The sequence below is a fragment of the Acomys minous genome (assembly GCF_964271855.1).
Source record: "Acomys minous genome assembly, chromosome: 13".
NCBI lineage: Eukaryota > Metazoa > Chordata > Mammalia > Rodentia > Muridae > Acomys > Acomys minous.
In genome coordinates this window covers 79,733,490-79,751,204 of record NC_140495.1, presented here as the reverse complement: position 1 = coordinate 79,751,204, position 17,715 = coordinate 79,733,490, and the positions used below count along the sequence as shown (strand labels likewise).

The following is a 17,715-nucleotide window of genomic DNA, read 5'->3' as shown; positions in this document are numbered from 1 at the left end:
CTTAGAACCCATGAGAAGTCAGACATGTACTCAACATAGGCTAATTGTGTGTGTGTGTGTGTGTGTGTGTGTGTGTTTGTGTGTTGACATTGTCTATGAACCTGAGCTCTCTAAGTCAGTATGTCATGTTTCTAGTCCTGTTGAGGGACAGGGATTGTCTGCAGAACCCAAAATCAGAGAGCCATTTTGTCATAAGACTATTACTATTTAATTTAATATAACTGATGATTATTATGGTGCTTATTACTTAACCACTATTATGAAAATAAATATACACAGACATCTGTTAGATTTTTAATATTCCTATACACTAGAACCAGGCAGAAACTAACCCCCTAAGCTATCTTGTCTAATCCCAGCCAAAAATCTCATAAATACTTGAACATGTTCCAACGGGGCCTGCTTCTTTCCATTGCGCCAGTCCTCAGAACAAGATCCTCCTGCCCCGTGCTTCTTCTCTGCGTTAACCTACGGCCACCTGCTCCTCTCTTCCTAGTCCCCTCTCACCCCTCCCACGATCCTGTTTTCCCAAGCCCATGACCTGTAGCACCACCTACCCCTCTTCTGCCCAACCCAGGTGTAGGCATTTTTTTTGTAGGCCAATCAGGGATAATTTTAGAGGCAAGGTTACACAGTATCACTTGCTGTACATGAGCACTTGCTGGTAGAACAGTAAAGTTCTCCGGGGACAAGCAATTAACAGTCACTCCAGACTATGGTACACCACCATTTAGCGCCAGCTACCTTGAGATGTGCCATGATGTGTCAGAGGACACAGAGCCAGGCAGGGAAGGCAGCTCAGGAAGTCACACACACAGTGACCCGTATTCAATCTCAACTTCCCTTCTCCTTTCAGGACTAAATCTAGCTGTAAGCACATGGCACAGAAAAATGTTTATATATCCCAAACAAGTCAGTACCAGTGAGCAGCCAAGAGGGACAGAGTGATCTTTAGGTGACAGATGGGAAGCGAAAACACCTAACAAATAAGTGTTTGCTCTAGTGAGCTGTTTCCCTATGTCTTGAGCGTCGTTCAGGTTCCTGTGCTTACTTCAGCCGCAGTATATTTGTTTATGTCATTTGTTTTGTTTTGTTTTTTAAATCTCATTGGGTAAAAAGACCAACGATTTATTTACGCATTTCCCTAGCAGTGGATAGGATCTGGTATTTTACTATTTTGATGTTCCTATGAATAGTCTTGTTAGTGGTTTTTTTGTTTGTTTGTTTTTTGATGTTCAGGGACAACATTTCTCTTGAGTCTATGACTAGAACTCGTGAACTGGGGCAAACAGATTGAGGTCTGCTCACCTTCTTCTGAAGCATGTGGGTGCCTTTGGTACTTTCAGACTCTGATTGTGGTTTTACTGTGCATTCCCATTTCCTGAGTTGTTAGTGTCGTGTGACATGCTCTCATTTGTTTCATCATCACTGTTTCCCCTGCCCTGAGGAGACGTCAGATCTCCTTCCACTCTTTTCTATGGTGTATTTATTTATTTACGTATATTTTTGGAGACAGGGTCTCATTGTTTATAGGCTGACCTTCAACTCACTATATACTTAGGGATGCTCCTCCTGCTCCACTTCCCAAGTGCTGGGATTACAGTAAGTGCCACCACACTGGCTCTTGTGTTGTTGGGGATTGAACCCAGGGTTTCATTCATGCCAGGTAAGCACTCTACCAACTGTGACGCATCCCAAACCCCTGCTTTTTTTTTCTTATTATATTTGGATAGTAATATAGTTACATTTGGATAGGAATCCTGTTGGTTATAACTGTCCCCATTCTTTGGATATTAAAATGCACGTGTATTTAATTTTAAACTTAAGTTCTTTATTCTAATGTGCCCTCCAAAATCAACTCATTATTTTATATTCTCCCTCATTGTTTACTCTGGTGACCTCTTAATTTTTAGCTTGTGCTTTTAAAGTGGTTAAAATACACACAACACAGAGCTTGCCATTTTATGTGCAGGGTTCAGTACAGGACAGTATGCACATTCAAAATGTTGTGCGACCATCATTGCCCTCCATCTCCCAAACTGTTTATAGTTTTCTTTTTTTGTAATTTATATTGTAAGCGTGTGTGTGTGTGTGTGTGTGTGTGTGTGTGTGTGTGTGTGTGTGTGGCTATGTATGGGCATATGCTTGTGAGGCCAGAAAAGGGGATTGGGTCTTGAGTCTTTTGGAGATAGAGGCACAGCTAGTTGTAGGTAGTCTGACATGGGTCCCTGTGCAAGAGCAGTACATACGCACTCTTACTTGTGCACCCCCTCCAGCCTCCTATGCTTTTATTACTATCTCCCCCTTGTGAAATGTGGTCTTGCTATGTTGTTCCAAGTGGCCTCCAAATCCTGGGTTTAAGTCATCTCACCACTTTAGTCTTCTGAGTATCAGAGACTACGGGTGCGTGCCCAGTGTGCCTGTGTCTTCACGCACTGTTTAAGGACATCTTTGGAGTCATACAACATAAAGACCATGTATATATTTCTTCTGAAAGCCTCACCATTTTGCCTTTCTTGAGTAGGTCTTCAACTGGCTGGAGTTGATGTCTGTGGATAGTGAGAGACAGAGACTAGAACTCCTCTCCCCAGCCATTCGTCCCAGAGTCATTCAGAATTGTCCATCTTTTTTCCATCTTGACTTGAGCAGTGGATCTGCCACATGCTGGTCTTATTTACAGCTGTGGGACCACTTCTCCTGTCTCTGTTCTCTTAAGTTTTTTTTTTTTTTTTGCTTATCCCTGTTCCAATATTACAGTGTCTTAAATACTTTAAGACTATAACAATTTTTCCTTTGATACATGGTCCAAAGGTACACAGATGAAGTCTTTAATGTTCTTATTGTCTTTGCTTCTTATTCGTATTTTTATTCAGCCTTTCCCAGCGACTCCTTTTAGAATTTCTAACGCTTCTCCAAAAACTGTATATACCCCTCCTTTGTTTGAATTGTTCATTGCTTGGCAGGTATTTATAGCAATTCATATGTTTATTTCCCTTTTCCACTAGACTATAAAGCTTCAGAGGACATAGATTTGGGACTCTTTCATCAGAAAACACTAGCCGGCACTTAATAGGGCTAATTGATATTTCCAGAAAAAAAGAAACCCTGTTCCTATTTGGAAGGGCACTTCTTCCACCCTGTAGTACCTCTTAAGGTCACACATACTCTCTCTCTCTCTCTCTCTCTCTCTCTCTCTCTCTCTCTCTCTCTCTTTCTCTCCACCGCTAGACTAATGTATCCCAGGGAGAAAGGATGGGATGCTTGTTTTTAGATTTCTTTCATAGCCAAACTCTGAGAAGTAGGAAATGATGTCAGGAGGGTGGAGGGAGCAGAATGTGGCCAAGTTTTATGGGTCAGCTCCTCCTGCACCGCCCCTGGTTGGAAAGGCATTTTTTCCTGTGCTTTCCATTGTGAACAGGGCTGGTGGGGCTTAGAGGTCACAGCATGCTCACTGGGTAAAGAACTGTAGCACATCCTTGGGCTTTAGGGTAACACACCCTAAACCGGGGGAAAACAGGGATGTACATTGACTTACCAAGTATGGCAGCTAAGCTCTCAACTGCGTAACGCACCGAAGAACAGGAGTTGTCGGGTGGTGAAGTCAACTGTGGGTGAGCGCCATCTGGGCTAGCCTGTCTGCAGCTGGCGTTGTCCAGCACAAGCACTGAACAGAGCAGTGATGATTCACGGAAATTATGCTGCGAAAGGGACTCTGTGCTTTATTACAGGACAAACTGGGGAGCCGAGTCATCCTGGAAGGAATGTGGATCAAGTTTTCAGATGAGTACTCGGAGTTTCTTAGGTTATGGTCATATTTGATTCAAACCATCTGTTCAATGTGAAGCCAAACCCAGCTCTTTTACTCACATGTCTCTCCGGTCCTCATCAATCTTGTTTCATAAATATTTATTGAAGGCTCTTGGAATCCAGGAGCTGTGGTTACCAAAAATGGCACGGTAGTCCCTGCTTTTGACTGCTTATGGTTTAGTGAAAGTAAATTTGTGTATATTTTTCTCTTTGTGAGGTCAGTGTCCATAGTTGGTGAGAGTCTGCACCCTCTCCCAAACAGGGTTTCTCTGTGTAGCCTTGGCTGTCCTAGACTCACTTAGTAGACCAGGCTGGTCTCGAACTCACAGTGCTCTGCTTGCCTCTGCCTCCTGAGTGCTGGGATTAAAGGAATGTGCCACCACGCCCGGCCCTGCTGAGAGTCTTGTTTGCCATCATTGTTGATGAAACGGATGCACGAGAAAGCTTGTTCACTGAAAGCACCTCTGAAATGTCCGTGTCATTGTGTGGTATTGCTGTGGTGACAGGGATTGCTACTTTTCAACTGCCTCTGGATACAGAAAACAGTTTTTACAGTGTGCAGTGACCCACATTGATAGTAGGAAATAATGATGCTGACATAGCTGATAGACTCAAGCTATTTTGTTCTCTGAGATCAAATATAGGCTTTTTGGGGGCTGGGAAAATGGCTCAGGAATACTTGCTGCTCTTCCCAAGCACACAGGTTTTATTTCCAGCCCCGACAAGGTGGAGTATGGCTGACTCCAGTCCCAAGGGATCTGATGTCCTCTTCTGGCCTCTGTTTGTCACTGCAGGCAAGAGGTGGCCATACAAGCAGACCTTACACATAAATTCATAAAACACCACTACACGTAAATACATAAAACCCCAAATGAAATATGATTTTAATATGATTTTAAAGCAGCTATTTTATGACATAATAAGATTTTGATAAGGTTAAACATATTTTTTATGAATTAGTCAGAAAATGACTCTAGTTATTTCATATTTTAATTTGAAAATATTTTGGTAGGCATTTAAGCGATTGTATGAAGGTATGAAGATAAATAAAAGGGGCTGTCTGAAAAAAGAGCTCAAAAATCAAGCCACAAGTGATGCCATGAGCCTTTTGAAACTGTACAGAATTGGCTTATAGGTGCATTTCTTTAGGAGACAATTCATCATATTTTCTAGTAGCTCATGTTCTGAAAACTTGAAGACCCTCTGTAGTAGACGGTTCTAAACATATAAAAAATAAATCATAAACATGCACTAAATTCTAGCACTGGTGGGGCAGAAGCAGGCAGATCTTTGTTAGTTCAAGGTTGGCCCGATCTACACATCCAGTTTCAGGCCAGCTTGGTTTACATAGTAAGACTTTGTCTCAAAAATAGAGTGTGGAAAGAAAATAATGGCACCATATAAGAATCATAAAGGATGGGGGCCGGTGGCGCACGCCTTTAATCCCAGCACATGGGAGGCAGAGGCAGGTGGATCTCTGTGAGTTTGAGGTCAGCCTGGTCTACAAAATGAGCCAGGACAGCCAAGGCTACACAGAGAAACCCTATCTCAAAAAAAAAAAAAAAGAGGGGCATTCAAGTGAATGACATCATTGCTGATAGTAACAAATATTTTCATATAATTAATAACTTTATGAGCTGAATTTTCAGTTTGTTAAGGATTTTCTTTAATAAATTAAATACATACATACATACATACATACATACATATGTATATATGTATACACACACACACACACACACATATATTGGTTTTTCGAGACAGGTTTTCTCTATTATAGCCCTGACTGCCCTGAAACTCTCTTTGTAGACCAGCCGAGCAGGCTGGCCTTGGAACTCTGTCTCTTGAGTGCTGGGACTAAAGGCATACGCCACCAAGCCTGGCTTAAATTGATATTCTTTAATTCTTGAAAGTATTAATTTTTTGATGTTGTATTTATGCTAAATCTTTTTTTTAAATAATTCTGTCAACTTTTTTAGATGTACAATTTTATGTTTTATATGGTCAGATACGGAGATATTTTTGCTTTGTGATTTCATTTAAATTTCCACGGTATCCTCAGGCTACTCACTGTTCTATGCTCCAGCCTCTCTCTCTCTCTCTCTCTCTCTCTCTCTCTCTCTCTCTCTCTCTCTCCTCTCCTCCCCCCCCCGGCCCCCCCCCCCCCCCGTCAAAAGCAGTTTTTTGACTTGGTGACGTCAACTGTGTGTATGCCACTGAGGGGAAGTGTGTGTTCTGCTGTCGTATTAGTGAGAGCAGGACAGGCAGATGGTTGGTAGAGTGGAACTCCCTGATGGTCACGTCAGCTCTTTGTCAGGCAACCTTTACACACAAGCCTTTTGTTTATGTGGAAATTGGGGTTAATAGTAGAGCCTATTTTGTGTGGCTTGAGAATAAAAATTGACATACACAGTGGGTGAAGCCAGAGCCAAAGGTAGATCTGCAAGCAAGCAAGAGAAGGGTTTACAGAAGGCACCGGAAGCTGCAGCAGCAGATGAGCAGAGGGGGTGCAAAGTGAAGCAGTGGATAACTGTCTTCAGTTACTGTATATTTATTTTGCATTCCATGTGTAAATACTTTCAGTGTACAGAACTAGCTATGCCTAATTAGGGTGCCCTTTTAAAGAATTTAAAATCTTAAAGTCAGTTTTTTTCTAAATAAAGCATCATCAGAAAAACAATTGACATATAAATAGGTTCCGGTACAGGGGACAGCCACCAATTTAGTCCATCTTAGGTGGGTATTTTTGAAGCTTCAAAAGTGTTAAGAACACATTATACATTTCTAAACTCAGCCACTCCCAGGGCTCCAGTCTGGGGGCTTTTGTAAGGGAGATACGCCGCCTAGCGGCTACAGAGGGCGGAGGCGCTCGTAAGCGCCACAGGAAGGACGCGCATCCAGCCCGCTTCCCAGTGGTTTCGCGAGCATTTCCAGTCAATCCTGCAGGTTCCTCCACTCCCTCAGGTCTGTGCTCGGATGTCACCCTACGAGGAGCCGCAGGAGAAACGGAGTACATCGCGGGTGGATGCACAAATATTATTCTTGCAGCTGTTTTCTCATCAGGAAAATGAAGGGAGCGTTGCTAACAGAATGAAAGACAGTCCTCGAGTGCCAGGAGCAGAGCGGACACGGGCCGGCTCCACCCCACCTCCCCGAAGCAAAGCAGACAGGCAAGCCCTCCGTTAAAGCCACCCCCCGGGTTTAGCAGTCTCAGTTGCAGGGACTCTGGCTGCCGCGTGGACATGTTTGCTGTTAGCATTGCAGCCCTGAGTCCCAACGCCGGCTCCTCGCGCTTGAAGGGCAGCTTAAGTTCTGCAAAACAAATGAACAAAATCCACAAACACTTGTATTCAAGATGTTTTATTCCGGGCGTTGTGGCTCAGCCTGTAACCCCAGCACTTGGGAGGCGGAGGCGGGAGGATCGCCATGGGATTCCAAGTTAGTTTGGGCTACAGTGCAAGACCCTGTCCCAAAATGAACCAAGTTCTGCAAAGAAAACAAAACAAAAGCCAGAACCAGCATGAAAGAGGTTCAGCAAACCGAACGGAACACACCTCCCCGGCTGCGGCTCCCGCGCAGCTCACCGGTGGGCGGGACGTCAGGGGGTGGGACCTCTGCGTCACATTTCCGCTTCCGTTCCCAAATGAACTCTCCCGCCACTGGGAAAGAGTAGCTGTCAGCGCGGTTGTTCCTTCCAGTTTGGTTTCTGGCTGGTTAAAGAAAATCCTGTTGATTTGTTTGGGGCGGAGAGAAATCGTAGAGTTGAAAGCTTGAAAGTTGACCTGGTGGCACTGAGTGACAGGTGATATTTGCAGGAGGTGGCGGGGGCGAGGCGTTGAGGGGAGGACGCCGGCCGGGAATGCGCTGGGGCCCGGGCGGGAACTTGAGGCACTTTTGAGTGTTCTGGAAGGTTGGGTTCAAAGGATAGCTTTATAAGTCTGTTCCTCAGAGTTATAAGATGAAGAGTAAGTCTCTCATCCAGGTACAATGTACTTTTCTTTCCCTCAGTCACCCCTAACCCCACCCCGGCCCCCATAAAACTTCGTCAGGGCTTGGATTCCCAGACGTCTGAGGGTGGCTTCTCAGACTTAGTGAGGAAGCAACATCATTTGGTTTGGCTTCCCTCTTGCCAGAAGGGCCACCATCTGCATCTTTCCCAGATTAACTCCTCCTCTCACTCGACTCTGTTATCACAGATGTATGCAGCAAACAGGTCATCGCCTAGGAATAATCATGTCTAACGATCTGTGCATGCTGTCATTATGTGTGTGTGTGTGTGTGTGTGTGTGTGTGTGTGTGTGTGTGTGTGTGTACGTACACGAACTTGTCTACTTTATTGTCTTCAGCTCCTTTCCATCACCTTAACATTTCCCCCATCGCTTAAACTTTTCTTTTTACCCACTACTTTTAAAAGGTGGTCAACATGCAGTTCTCAGGAAGGATTCGGAAGAAGCTGCGATTGGCGGGTGACCAGAGAAATGCTTCCTACCCCCACAGCCTTCAGTTTTACCTGCAACCACCGTCAGAAAGCATATCGTTGATAGAGTTTGAAAACTTGGCTATTGAGAGACTTAAGCGTAAGTGGCACTTAAAGCCAAACGTTTGTATTCTTGGGAAGCGCAGTTATAGTTTGTGGCGGCGGATGAAGGCAGCTCGTCTTTACTCAGCAGTCCACTCGACGCATATTGGTGGCTTGTGATGGAAGGGTTGTTACTCATCTGTTCATTGTAGCGTGCATACTGAGTACTACTGTTCCAGCAGGCAGAGATGAGTGATGGGTGATGCAGTCCAGTGGTTTGTTGAAATTGTGTCTATGTGGAGGCAGACATGTAGGGTAGAAGTCGCACATCAGATTACGCTCTGCTTCGGTCGAAGGAAATACTAATAATGTTCCTGAAGCATGGACGTGAGCGTAACTAGCTTAGTCTAATTAAGGAAGGGTTCTTTGAGAAGTTGAAATTTGGTCTGGTTTCTGAAGAAGTGAGTAGACAGTAGGGATTTCCCAACAGAAGAAGTGTAGGGCTTTCCCAAACTGAGATAACAGTCTCTCCAAAGACCTGGAGCTGTGAGAGAGCGCTACGGTTTCCAGTGGCTGGTTCAGGGTGAGTGGCCAGGTGTAGATGTCTGAAGGCACACTGTGCCCTGCAGGATTGGAGTGTGAAAAGGGTGTGGCCAGTGACCTGGAGGCCTCTTATCCTTTGGGTGTGAACCAAGAAATGCATGAACTAGCCACGAACTAAGACAGATACTAGCAGATTCTCGAGTTCCTGTTCCATTCTTGCTGGGAGATTCAGGAGATGGGAAACTGTTAGGTTTTCTGGGAGCAGCAGAGTAAGAGCCGTTGACACAGGAGAAAGTGCTTATTACTGTGCAGTGTAGTGAAGGGGAAAGGGTGTAGAGAGCTTAGCAGCATCAGATGTTTCCTAGGATTAGAGTGGTGACTGGAAGATGCTGCTTGGCTTTGCCACTTACGCTGAGAAGGTAAGGGTAGTGACAGCGGCAGGTTCGACGGGAAGAAGAGCAGGAAGTGCTGATGTACATACCTTAGTAGAATGGAACCCAGGAAACCTGGGTTTGTTGCTTAGGCAGCAACGCGAAAGAGTCTCCTTTCTGGTGTTAAAGCATGCCTGCAGGAATTTATGTGAGGCCTGCTTGTACATGGTTTTAGGAACGATTGAATAGTTGTGGCATCAGCTGGGCGTGGTGGCGCATGCCTTTAATCCCAGCACTTGGGAGGCAGAGGCAGAGGCAGGGGCAGGCAGATCGCTAGAAGTTTGAGGTCAGCCTGGTCTACAAAGCAAGCCTGGGACAGCCAAGGCTACACAGAGAGATCCTGTCTCGAAACCTCCTACCCCCCAAAAAAGAATAGTTATGGCATCTATTCAGGTCACCCCTTTGGATGACCTGATGCTGTTTGCTGCTGTGTAGTCTCGAGTTATCAGGAAATGAAGGCCCCCCTTTTCATCCTTTTCGTCTTATTACTGTGCTCAGCTGAGGTATCTCCTGATTGCAAAGCTTTTCTTCACACTGACATACAGGGTCCGTGTGATGCACACATTGGTTCCGTGGTACAGCAGGAAAGATCACCGACCACTTTTCCATCTTCCCTCGTTGAGAATCTCTAGTGTTAGATTATTTTCTATTTCCTGTACATTGATGGGGTCTATCCTCTTACAAGCACAATTTGTGTAATGTACGCACAGAAAACAAAGTTGTTAAAACTGTCGTGTTCTAAGAACAAATAATTAGAGAGTGTGTTGTCTTTGATTTAGTTTTTTAAAAAAATTATCTTGAATTCATACTTTTTTTTTCTTTTATTCTTTCCCCTCTAGTGCTAAAAACAGTTGAGAATCTCGGTGTGAGCTATGTGAAAGGTACAGAACAATACCAGAGTAAGTTGGAGGCTGAGATTCGAAAGCTCAAGTTTTCCTACAGAGTAAGTAACAGAAGGATGGCTGTATGTCAGTCTGTATGTGCTTCTGTGACTGGTAAGTTACGGGAAAGGTCTCTTACTAGGCAGAGCTTTTATATAGCTGAATGTAGTTCAGAGTGCTTGAGAGGATACAGTCTGCTGAGGTGACTGAGATGTACTTAGATAGTTATGGCACCGCACTTTCCTCAGGACTGCTGTCCCTCTTACTGCGCAACCGTCCTCGGCATTGTGCAGGTGTTTCCTAGTCCCCTTGCTTTCTACCCACTGGCTGATTACAGAGATCACCTGTGCTTTCTGTGAGGCACAGGGCGATGCGTGCTGTTTGTTGCTGCTTATTCCAGGAGCATTGTGTGGCTGCCTGGCTCAGACAGGGTCAAATTAGAAGGCTTTCCAGAGGAGGAGGAGGTTCTGGAGTTTTGGAATTGCTTTTCTGTCTTGTTTTGTTTTTGGAGCGGCTTGTTCCACAGTCTAAGCTTCCCTTGGACTTGCGATGTCGTCCTGGTTGGCCCTGCACTGCTGATCGTCAGCCTCTGCAGGGCTGAAGTAGCAGGCGTGCCGTACCACATCCAGCTTGGGGTTGCATCTGGGCAGATGTGCCAACATTTTTATTTTGGGCAGATAGTTGCCAGCAGCAGTTTGGTAGGGTCGGCTTGGACAGGAGAGAACAGGAGCCTGGAGTGATCAGTCTGAAGCTTTGTGATATTAACATAGACTGAAAAAATTTAGTGGATTATCACAAGAGGAAGCCAGACAGGATAGTTACATGCCCAGGTCTCTACTTAGGACAGTGTACTAGTTAACTAGCTAGTTAGTTAATTAAATAGCCAATAGAATAATTCAGGGGAGGAGAAGTTTTACTTCCTCACAGCAGTCAAGGCATGGCAGATTTCATGATGGTGGGAGTGAGCAGTTGGGGTTCCTCACCTCATTGTGGCAGCTAGCCAGCAGAGAACACAGGGCACAACCAGAAGGGGTTGTAACCCTCGGAGGTTACACCTAGTGCCCTTAGTGGCCTCCTGAGGTCTAAAGGTTCTACAACTGCCAGACTAGCACCACCAGCTGGGGACCAAGTGTTCAGACACGTGAGTCTGTGCGTGACATTTCAAATTCAAATGGCACCAGTTTGGATGGTGGTGATGCTTTAGGGTGTGGCCTACAGTAAGAGGAGCCAGTCCTGGAACCAGGATGTTGGATTTTGTTATAGAACTTGGACACGCTTCTGACGGTGTCGTGTGGACCTCTGCACAGGCAAGTCTGGATTTGGAAGGCGTGTTTAGTGGGAGTGCAGGCTTCCGAGAGGGTTAGAATGAACCAGACTAAGTGACAACGCACCAGAGAGATGGAGAAGGTGATGGGGCAGGTTGAGGAGGTGCTCACCGGGAGCCAAGGGAGTGGAATGGAGTAGTCTGGGAAGGAGATAAAGAATTAAAGAACTAGAGAATCTCTCTCTTTGTGAGAATAGGAGATGAACTGGGATAGCAGTGCCACAGAAGCCAAAGGATAATAGTGGCCATGTTAATCATGCCAAGAAAACAACACCAGCCATTTGTATTATGCTTATTTTGTGCCAAATCTGGCTGTAAATACATTACTTATGTACTTGGTGCATTTTATCTTAAGAACTAGGTACTGTTACCATCTTATTCTGTAAACGAGGACACTGTTTTCTTATACTTCATGCTCATAAGATGGTAAATGATAGAGCCAAATTTTTACCTGGGGCATTTTATTTTGTGATAGTTTTTTTTTTTTTAAATTAAAGATTTATTTATTGTGTATACAGTATTCTGCCTGCAGACCAAAAGAGGGCACCAGATCTCATTATAGATGGTTGTGAGCTACCATGTGGTTGCTGGGAATTGAACTCAGGGCCTTTGGAAGAATAACCAGTGCTTTTATCCTCTGAACCATCTCTCCAGGCCCGTGATAGTATTTTTAACCCCAACAGTTTCAGAATCCTAAGGCAGATCACATAAGACGAGTTGTACAGTGTGCGGTGGTGGCCTTAGCATCTGAATGGGCCCTGTGCATGGGGCAGAAACCAGAATAGCAATAGTGGTTGGAGGAGAGAGGTGGTGAGGTGGGTAGAGATACTCTTATAAGATGTTTAGCTAAAATTTCTGTGGAGAGGCAGGGAAGAATGTAGATGTTTTAGGGAAAAGGGAAGATGTATATAAAACACAGATATAGATGATACACATGTATGTTAATTTTATTTTTTATTTGTGTGAGTGATGTGTGGATGTCTGCAGGCATTCTCACCCATGTTGCTGCATGTGGATTGACCAGTGGCCAGAGATTGACTCTAGGATGTCTTCCACAGTCATTTTTACACCAAGGGCCGTCAGAGAGGCAGCAGGAAATGAATGAGAGGCTTTAGTTATTTCACAAGGAAGGCACCAGATGCTGTGTCCATGGAGATGGGAGGGAAGGCACCAGATGCTGTGTCCATGGAGATGGGAGGGAAGGCACCAGATGCTGTGTCCATGGAGATGGGAGGGAAGGCACCAGATGCTGTGTCCATGGAGATGGGAGGGAAGGCAGTATGTCATGTGACTACAGAATCCTAATGCTGTTGGGGAAGGCGCTACAACAGGGGCCTTGGAGCACTTGAAGCCTGAAGTTGCTTTTCTACGAAGTGAGGAGGGAGATGATTATGTGTCCATCCCAGCTTTGCTATGTATAGGCTTTATGCTGTTTGATCTGGAGTGCCTCCGAAGGGTGTAGTGAGACCCTGGTCTCCTCCGCTCTTGGCTGCTTCCCTGACACTTCTATGCAGCTCTGCTTCAACATGTGCTCTCTCCCAAGATGCTCTGCTTTGCCACAGACCCCAAAGTAGCAGAGTAAATGACTGTAGTCTGTGAGCGGAAATGAACCTTTCTCCTTTTCAACAGCTTATCTGAATGGTTCTTTGACCTCTTAGTGCCTCAATTTCCTCATCTTTCAGATAAGGACACAGGACTACTTTCATTATACAGGTTTTTTTTTTGTTTTGTTTTTGGGTTTTTTTTGGTGGTGTTTTTGTTTTTTGAGACAGGGTTTCTCTGTGTAGCCTTGGCTGTCCTGGACTCACTTTGTAGGTCAGGCTGGCCTCGAACTCACAGCGATCCGCCTGCCTCTCCCTCTCAAGTGCTTGGATTAAATACGTGCACCACCACTGCCCAGCTTATTCAATAGTTTTAAAACTGCTTTTGTACGTTCAGAACTCATTGCCTGTGCCTAGTAAGTGCAATGCACATGTTCAGTCTTGATATTTTTGGCTTGGATAGAAATTCACTGGCATTGATAATTGTGTACTTCAGGTTAGAGGCTGAATTTTATAGTTCACATTCCTGTAGTTGTGTATTTTTTTCTCTAAACATTCTCAGCATTTGGAGATAGGACTGTAGAATGTGGTTATATATTTAAAATTAGAGTTAAAATACAATTTCCCCCCCATACCTAGAACAGTAAAAATGAAAGAAGTTAAGGGTTGACTTTGGGAAATGATTGCGAGGGTGAATACCCTGAGTGTAAGAAAGTTAGGAGGTGCAGCTGATAGGAAGGGAGTAGGTGGGTCCTGCTCAGGAGCTGCACTGGCTTGTTGTGTGTCAGCTTGACCCAAACTCTGGTCATCAGAGAGGAAGGAGCCTCAGCTGAAGAAATGCGCCCCCCCCCCCCCCCCAGATCCAGCTGTAAGGCATTTTCTCAATTAGTGATCAGTGTGGGAGAACCCAGCCCATTATGGGCGGGGCCATCCCTAGGCTGGTGGTCCTGGGTTATAAGAAAACAGGCTGAGCAAGCCAGAGAGAGCGAGCGCCAGCAAATCAGTGAGCAGCAGCCCTCCATGGCCTCTGCCTCAGCTCCTGCCTCCAGGTCTAGCTCTGCTTGAGTTCCTGTCCTGACTTCTTCCAGTGATGGACAGTGATCTGGAAGTGTAAGCCGAATAAACCCTCTTCTCCCCAGCGTGCTTTGTGGTCACGGTGTTTCTTCGTAGCGATAGACACCCTGAGACAGGCGCTTCCAGTGAGGTAGTGTGGTTCTTACTTTCACCTGGTTGTAGTTGGGATAAAACGACAGCTATCCTGGAAGGACATTAAGAGATGTGTTTTTTGAAACTCCTATTTACCGTCAGCTTTGTCGCATCAACATTTCTGCGCCTCTTGCCACTCTTACTTGCTGATTTATCCCTGTGGCTTTGTCTTCCAGGAGAACTTAGAGGATGAATATGAGCCGCGGAGACGGGACCACATTTCCCACTTTATTTTGCGCCTTGCGTACTGCCAGTCGTGAGTACACACCTACATCCTCAGATTCAGATCTGATCTCGCAGGCTATAGTCGGTGCATGGGAGGTTGTCGTGCTTTCGAGACGACTGTAGAAATACTCAGAATACATCGAGGGAACCAGCGTGCCGTAGGCTGAGCATGGTTGCATAGTCTTTGACATAAGTTGTTTTACTGGAAAATACTAAAAACAATTTATTGCAAAGTTGCTGGGTATCTAGTGGGAGAGGCTGCACATTTTGGGGTTCAAATTTATAAGGTATTTCATTTGGAAGACAACTTTTGATATTTTACAAGAAAAAAGTGGTAATATTACCAGTAAATATATATTCAAACACATAGTTGAATTTGGTAAAAGTTTTCTAGTTTGAGATGTAAAAGCTGTTTTCAGCTGTTAGTCTGTTAAGTATAACTCAATGCTGCCCCCTAGAGGTAGAAGGGGCTAATTGCTTTCTTTGCAGTAACTTTCCCACTTTTGGGCAAATAGGAGCTTTGGTTGTTTATTTTTATTTAGGATATGAGTTGAGTATCTGAGTTGCTTCTTATCTCAAGAGCATAATGATAGCATTTTGGTTAATAGCTTGAGACCTAGAGTTTTGGCTTTATAAAAAAATATGTAGTTTATATAACCTACACAGTCACTGAATTATTGGCAGTCTGTAAAAGTCATCTCAAAAAATGAAACTATATTTTACATGCAGTAATTTTATAATATAATGCAAATGCCTGTGCTATGGATTAGTATGTTCTTGTTTTGACTTAACATATTAAAGTTACTATAAAGCTTGCACTTTTAGTTGACATAGTTTACTCCTGTTAATCTGTTCAGAGATAAAATGACTTTTAGGATTTTAGTGTTCACTTTATGTGGACAAAACCACCTCAGAAAAAGGAGGAGTGCCTCATTTCCCAATGTAATTGACTCTTTGAAAGTTACTCCAGTGAGTGAGAGTGTGGGGGTGTGGAGGTATGAAAAAAGAAAAAAAAAAGAGAAAGTTACTCCAAATGCTATTCAATGATTATTCAGGTTCCCTCAAAATACTGTGTATTTAACTCTTTTGTGACACCACAGGCCTCACCTTCAGTGCCTGTGTGGAAGATGGTAGTTTAGAGTCCTCATAATCTGCGCTGGGTTAGGCAGGGTGCACATGCGTGGTGATGCTGTGGACCCTTCCTCTTTACTGCAGAGAGGATTTGTCTGCTCTTGACAGCTCTCTTGGCATCAGACTTTCCTTGAATATTGTTTCAGAAAAGCCCTCCAATCTAGCAATCGTTGAGTTTTTAACTTATATTCATGTTTCTATTTCCATTTCAGTGAAGATCTTAGACGATGGTTTATTCAACAAGAAATGGATCTGCTTCGATTTCGATTCAGTATTTTACCCAAGGATAAAGTTCAGAGCTTCTTAAAGGATACTCATTTGCATTTCGAGGCTGTAAGTGTATATATGAGTATATGTGTTTTTTGTATTTTCTCCTTCCTTCGTGTTATTGTTGTTTTGGGGTGACTGGGTGCTACTATATAGTCCAGGCTCAGACTTAGGGCAATCTTTGTGTCTCTCTAGTGAGTACTGGGATTTCAGGCATATCACCATGCTGGGCTTATAAATATATTTTTATGCTTATTTGAAATTGTTTCCCCTTTATTATCTCCTTTTAATTGCCGATACTAGTAAGTAGAGTTCTGGCTCTTTATGTCCTTTTCTTAGGTACCTGGCTCAAACAATAGCTGGTAGGAACTGATACTTAAAAGCATGTGGCGTCTAGAGAAGGTTTATTGGTTGGACAGAGTGAAGAAGCAGTTTTTGCAGGTGAATCTGAGTGAAGTACATCCTGCAGTTATAGAAAACAGAACTGTCTGGGGAACTTAGCACAGAGAAGTGTGGTGGGTAGCGGTAGAAAGTGTCCTAGGTGGATCTGTGTTACTGACGAAGAAAAATGGTTTCTGGAAGGTTTCAGTAGTTGAGGGAGTGAGACTGTTTGTGACTTTGGTGTAGGTGAAAGGTCCTCGTCCTATCTGTAGGTGCCTCCTTGTCGAGGCTTGTTACAGGTCAGTGTCACCAAGAGGACAGGGGTAGTTGGTTGCATGAGGACAGGCAACGGACATTTAAGTGTCTACTCGGCAGGGGCTTTTCTACAGCTCCTGCGTACTGTCCCCCTATGTGGTGGTACCTAGTGAGTCCTTACACAGGGTCATTGGACTCGAATCCAGTGCTCCCACTTTGATTGTGGCTTTGGGCCTTAATGAAGTCCATTGTTGCCATTATCAACAGTTAATTTATCTTAAGAAAAGAATCTAACTTCAGCCACCACATTTATGCCTGTGTCTGGGCATGGGATGTACATGTGAGCGTGGGTGCCCATGGAGGCTAGAGGCATTGCATCCCCGCAAGTGGAGTTACAGGCAGTTGTGAGCTTCCTGACATGGGTGCTGGGAATCAAACCCACATCTGTGGAAGAGCAGTTTGTGCTCTTAAGTGCTCAGCCATCTCTCCAGCCTTAGTTTATCTTTTCTTACTAGAAATAAATAATTTTTTAACTACACTATTATTAAAATAATTGATTTCTATTAGAAGATTGAAAAAAGTTGTCCTTGATGCCTTTTTAAAGCTAGAGAATGTCTGAACACATCACCACATATACTTTTAGAAAGTAGTTTATTTAGGTGCTGGAGAGGCAGCTCAGTGACGGGCACTTGCTGTTGCAGAGGACCTGGCCTCAGTGTCCCCAGCACGCACATAAGTAGCTTGCGGCTGCTTGTAACTCTAGTGCCCTTTTCTGGCCTCCTGGAGCCCCAGGCACATATGTAGTCTTTGTATACACAGTATACACACGTAGGAAGTCCTACAGACACAGTAAGTAAAAATAAATCCTAATCACATGTGTCTATTTAAATAGAATTAATATATCTTGACATCATGCTTTTTATTTTTTTTTATTTTTTTATTTTTTAATTTTTATTTTTTTTTTTTGTGAGAATATTTTTTATTTTTTATTTTTTTTAATACATTTTTATTAATTTATACATATTACATCTCAGTTGTTAGCCCATCCCATGTATCCTCCCATCCCTCCCTGACATCATGCTTTTTAAAGTGCCTTCTCCAAGGATGCAGCCTGCAGCTTCCTCTTCTGAGTCACTCAGCACACTCTCATCTAATTCCTCACAGCACTTGGGCCTTTGTTGCTGTTCCGTATTTGCCCCTGGTG

The 17,715-nt window shown here is 44.1% G+C and overlaps 1 protein-coding gene across 2 annotated transcripts in view; it reads left to right on the top strand.

Annotated features, from left to right (window-relative positions):
* Window positions 1-7,451: 7,451 nt before the first annotated feature.
* Window positions 7,452-17,715, top strand: part of PRIM2 (DNA primase subunit 2) — a 218,895-nt gene continuing 208,631 nt past the window's right edge. For both annotated transcript variants that reach the window (XR_014774011.1, XM_084754859.1), the window contains exons 1-5: window positions 7,452-7,609; window positions 8,222-8,384; window positions 10,140-10,243; window positions 14,429-14,508; window positions 15,821-15,941. Coding sequence is in view for 1 of the 2 variants with exons in the window: in XM_084754859.1 (XP_084610985.1) it covers window positions 8,231-8,384; window positions 10,140-10,243; window positions 14,429-14,508; window positions 15,821-15,941 (459 nt within the window). In the remaining variant the exon portion in view is untranslated. The remainder of the gene's footprint in view (window positions 7,610-8,221; window positions 8,385-10,139; window positions 10,244-14,428; window positions 14,509-15,820; window positions 15,942-17,715) is intronic.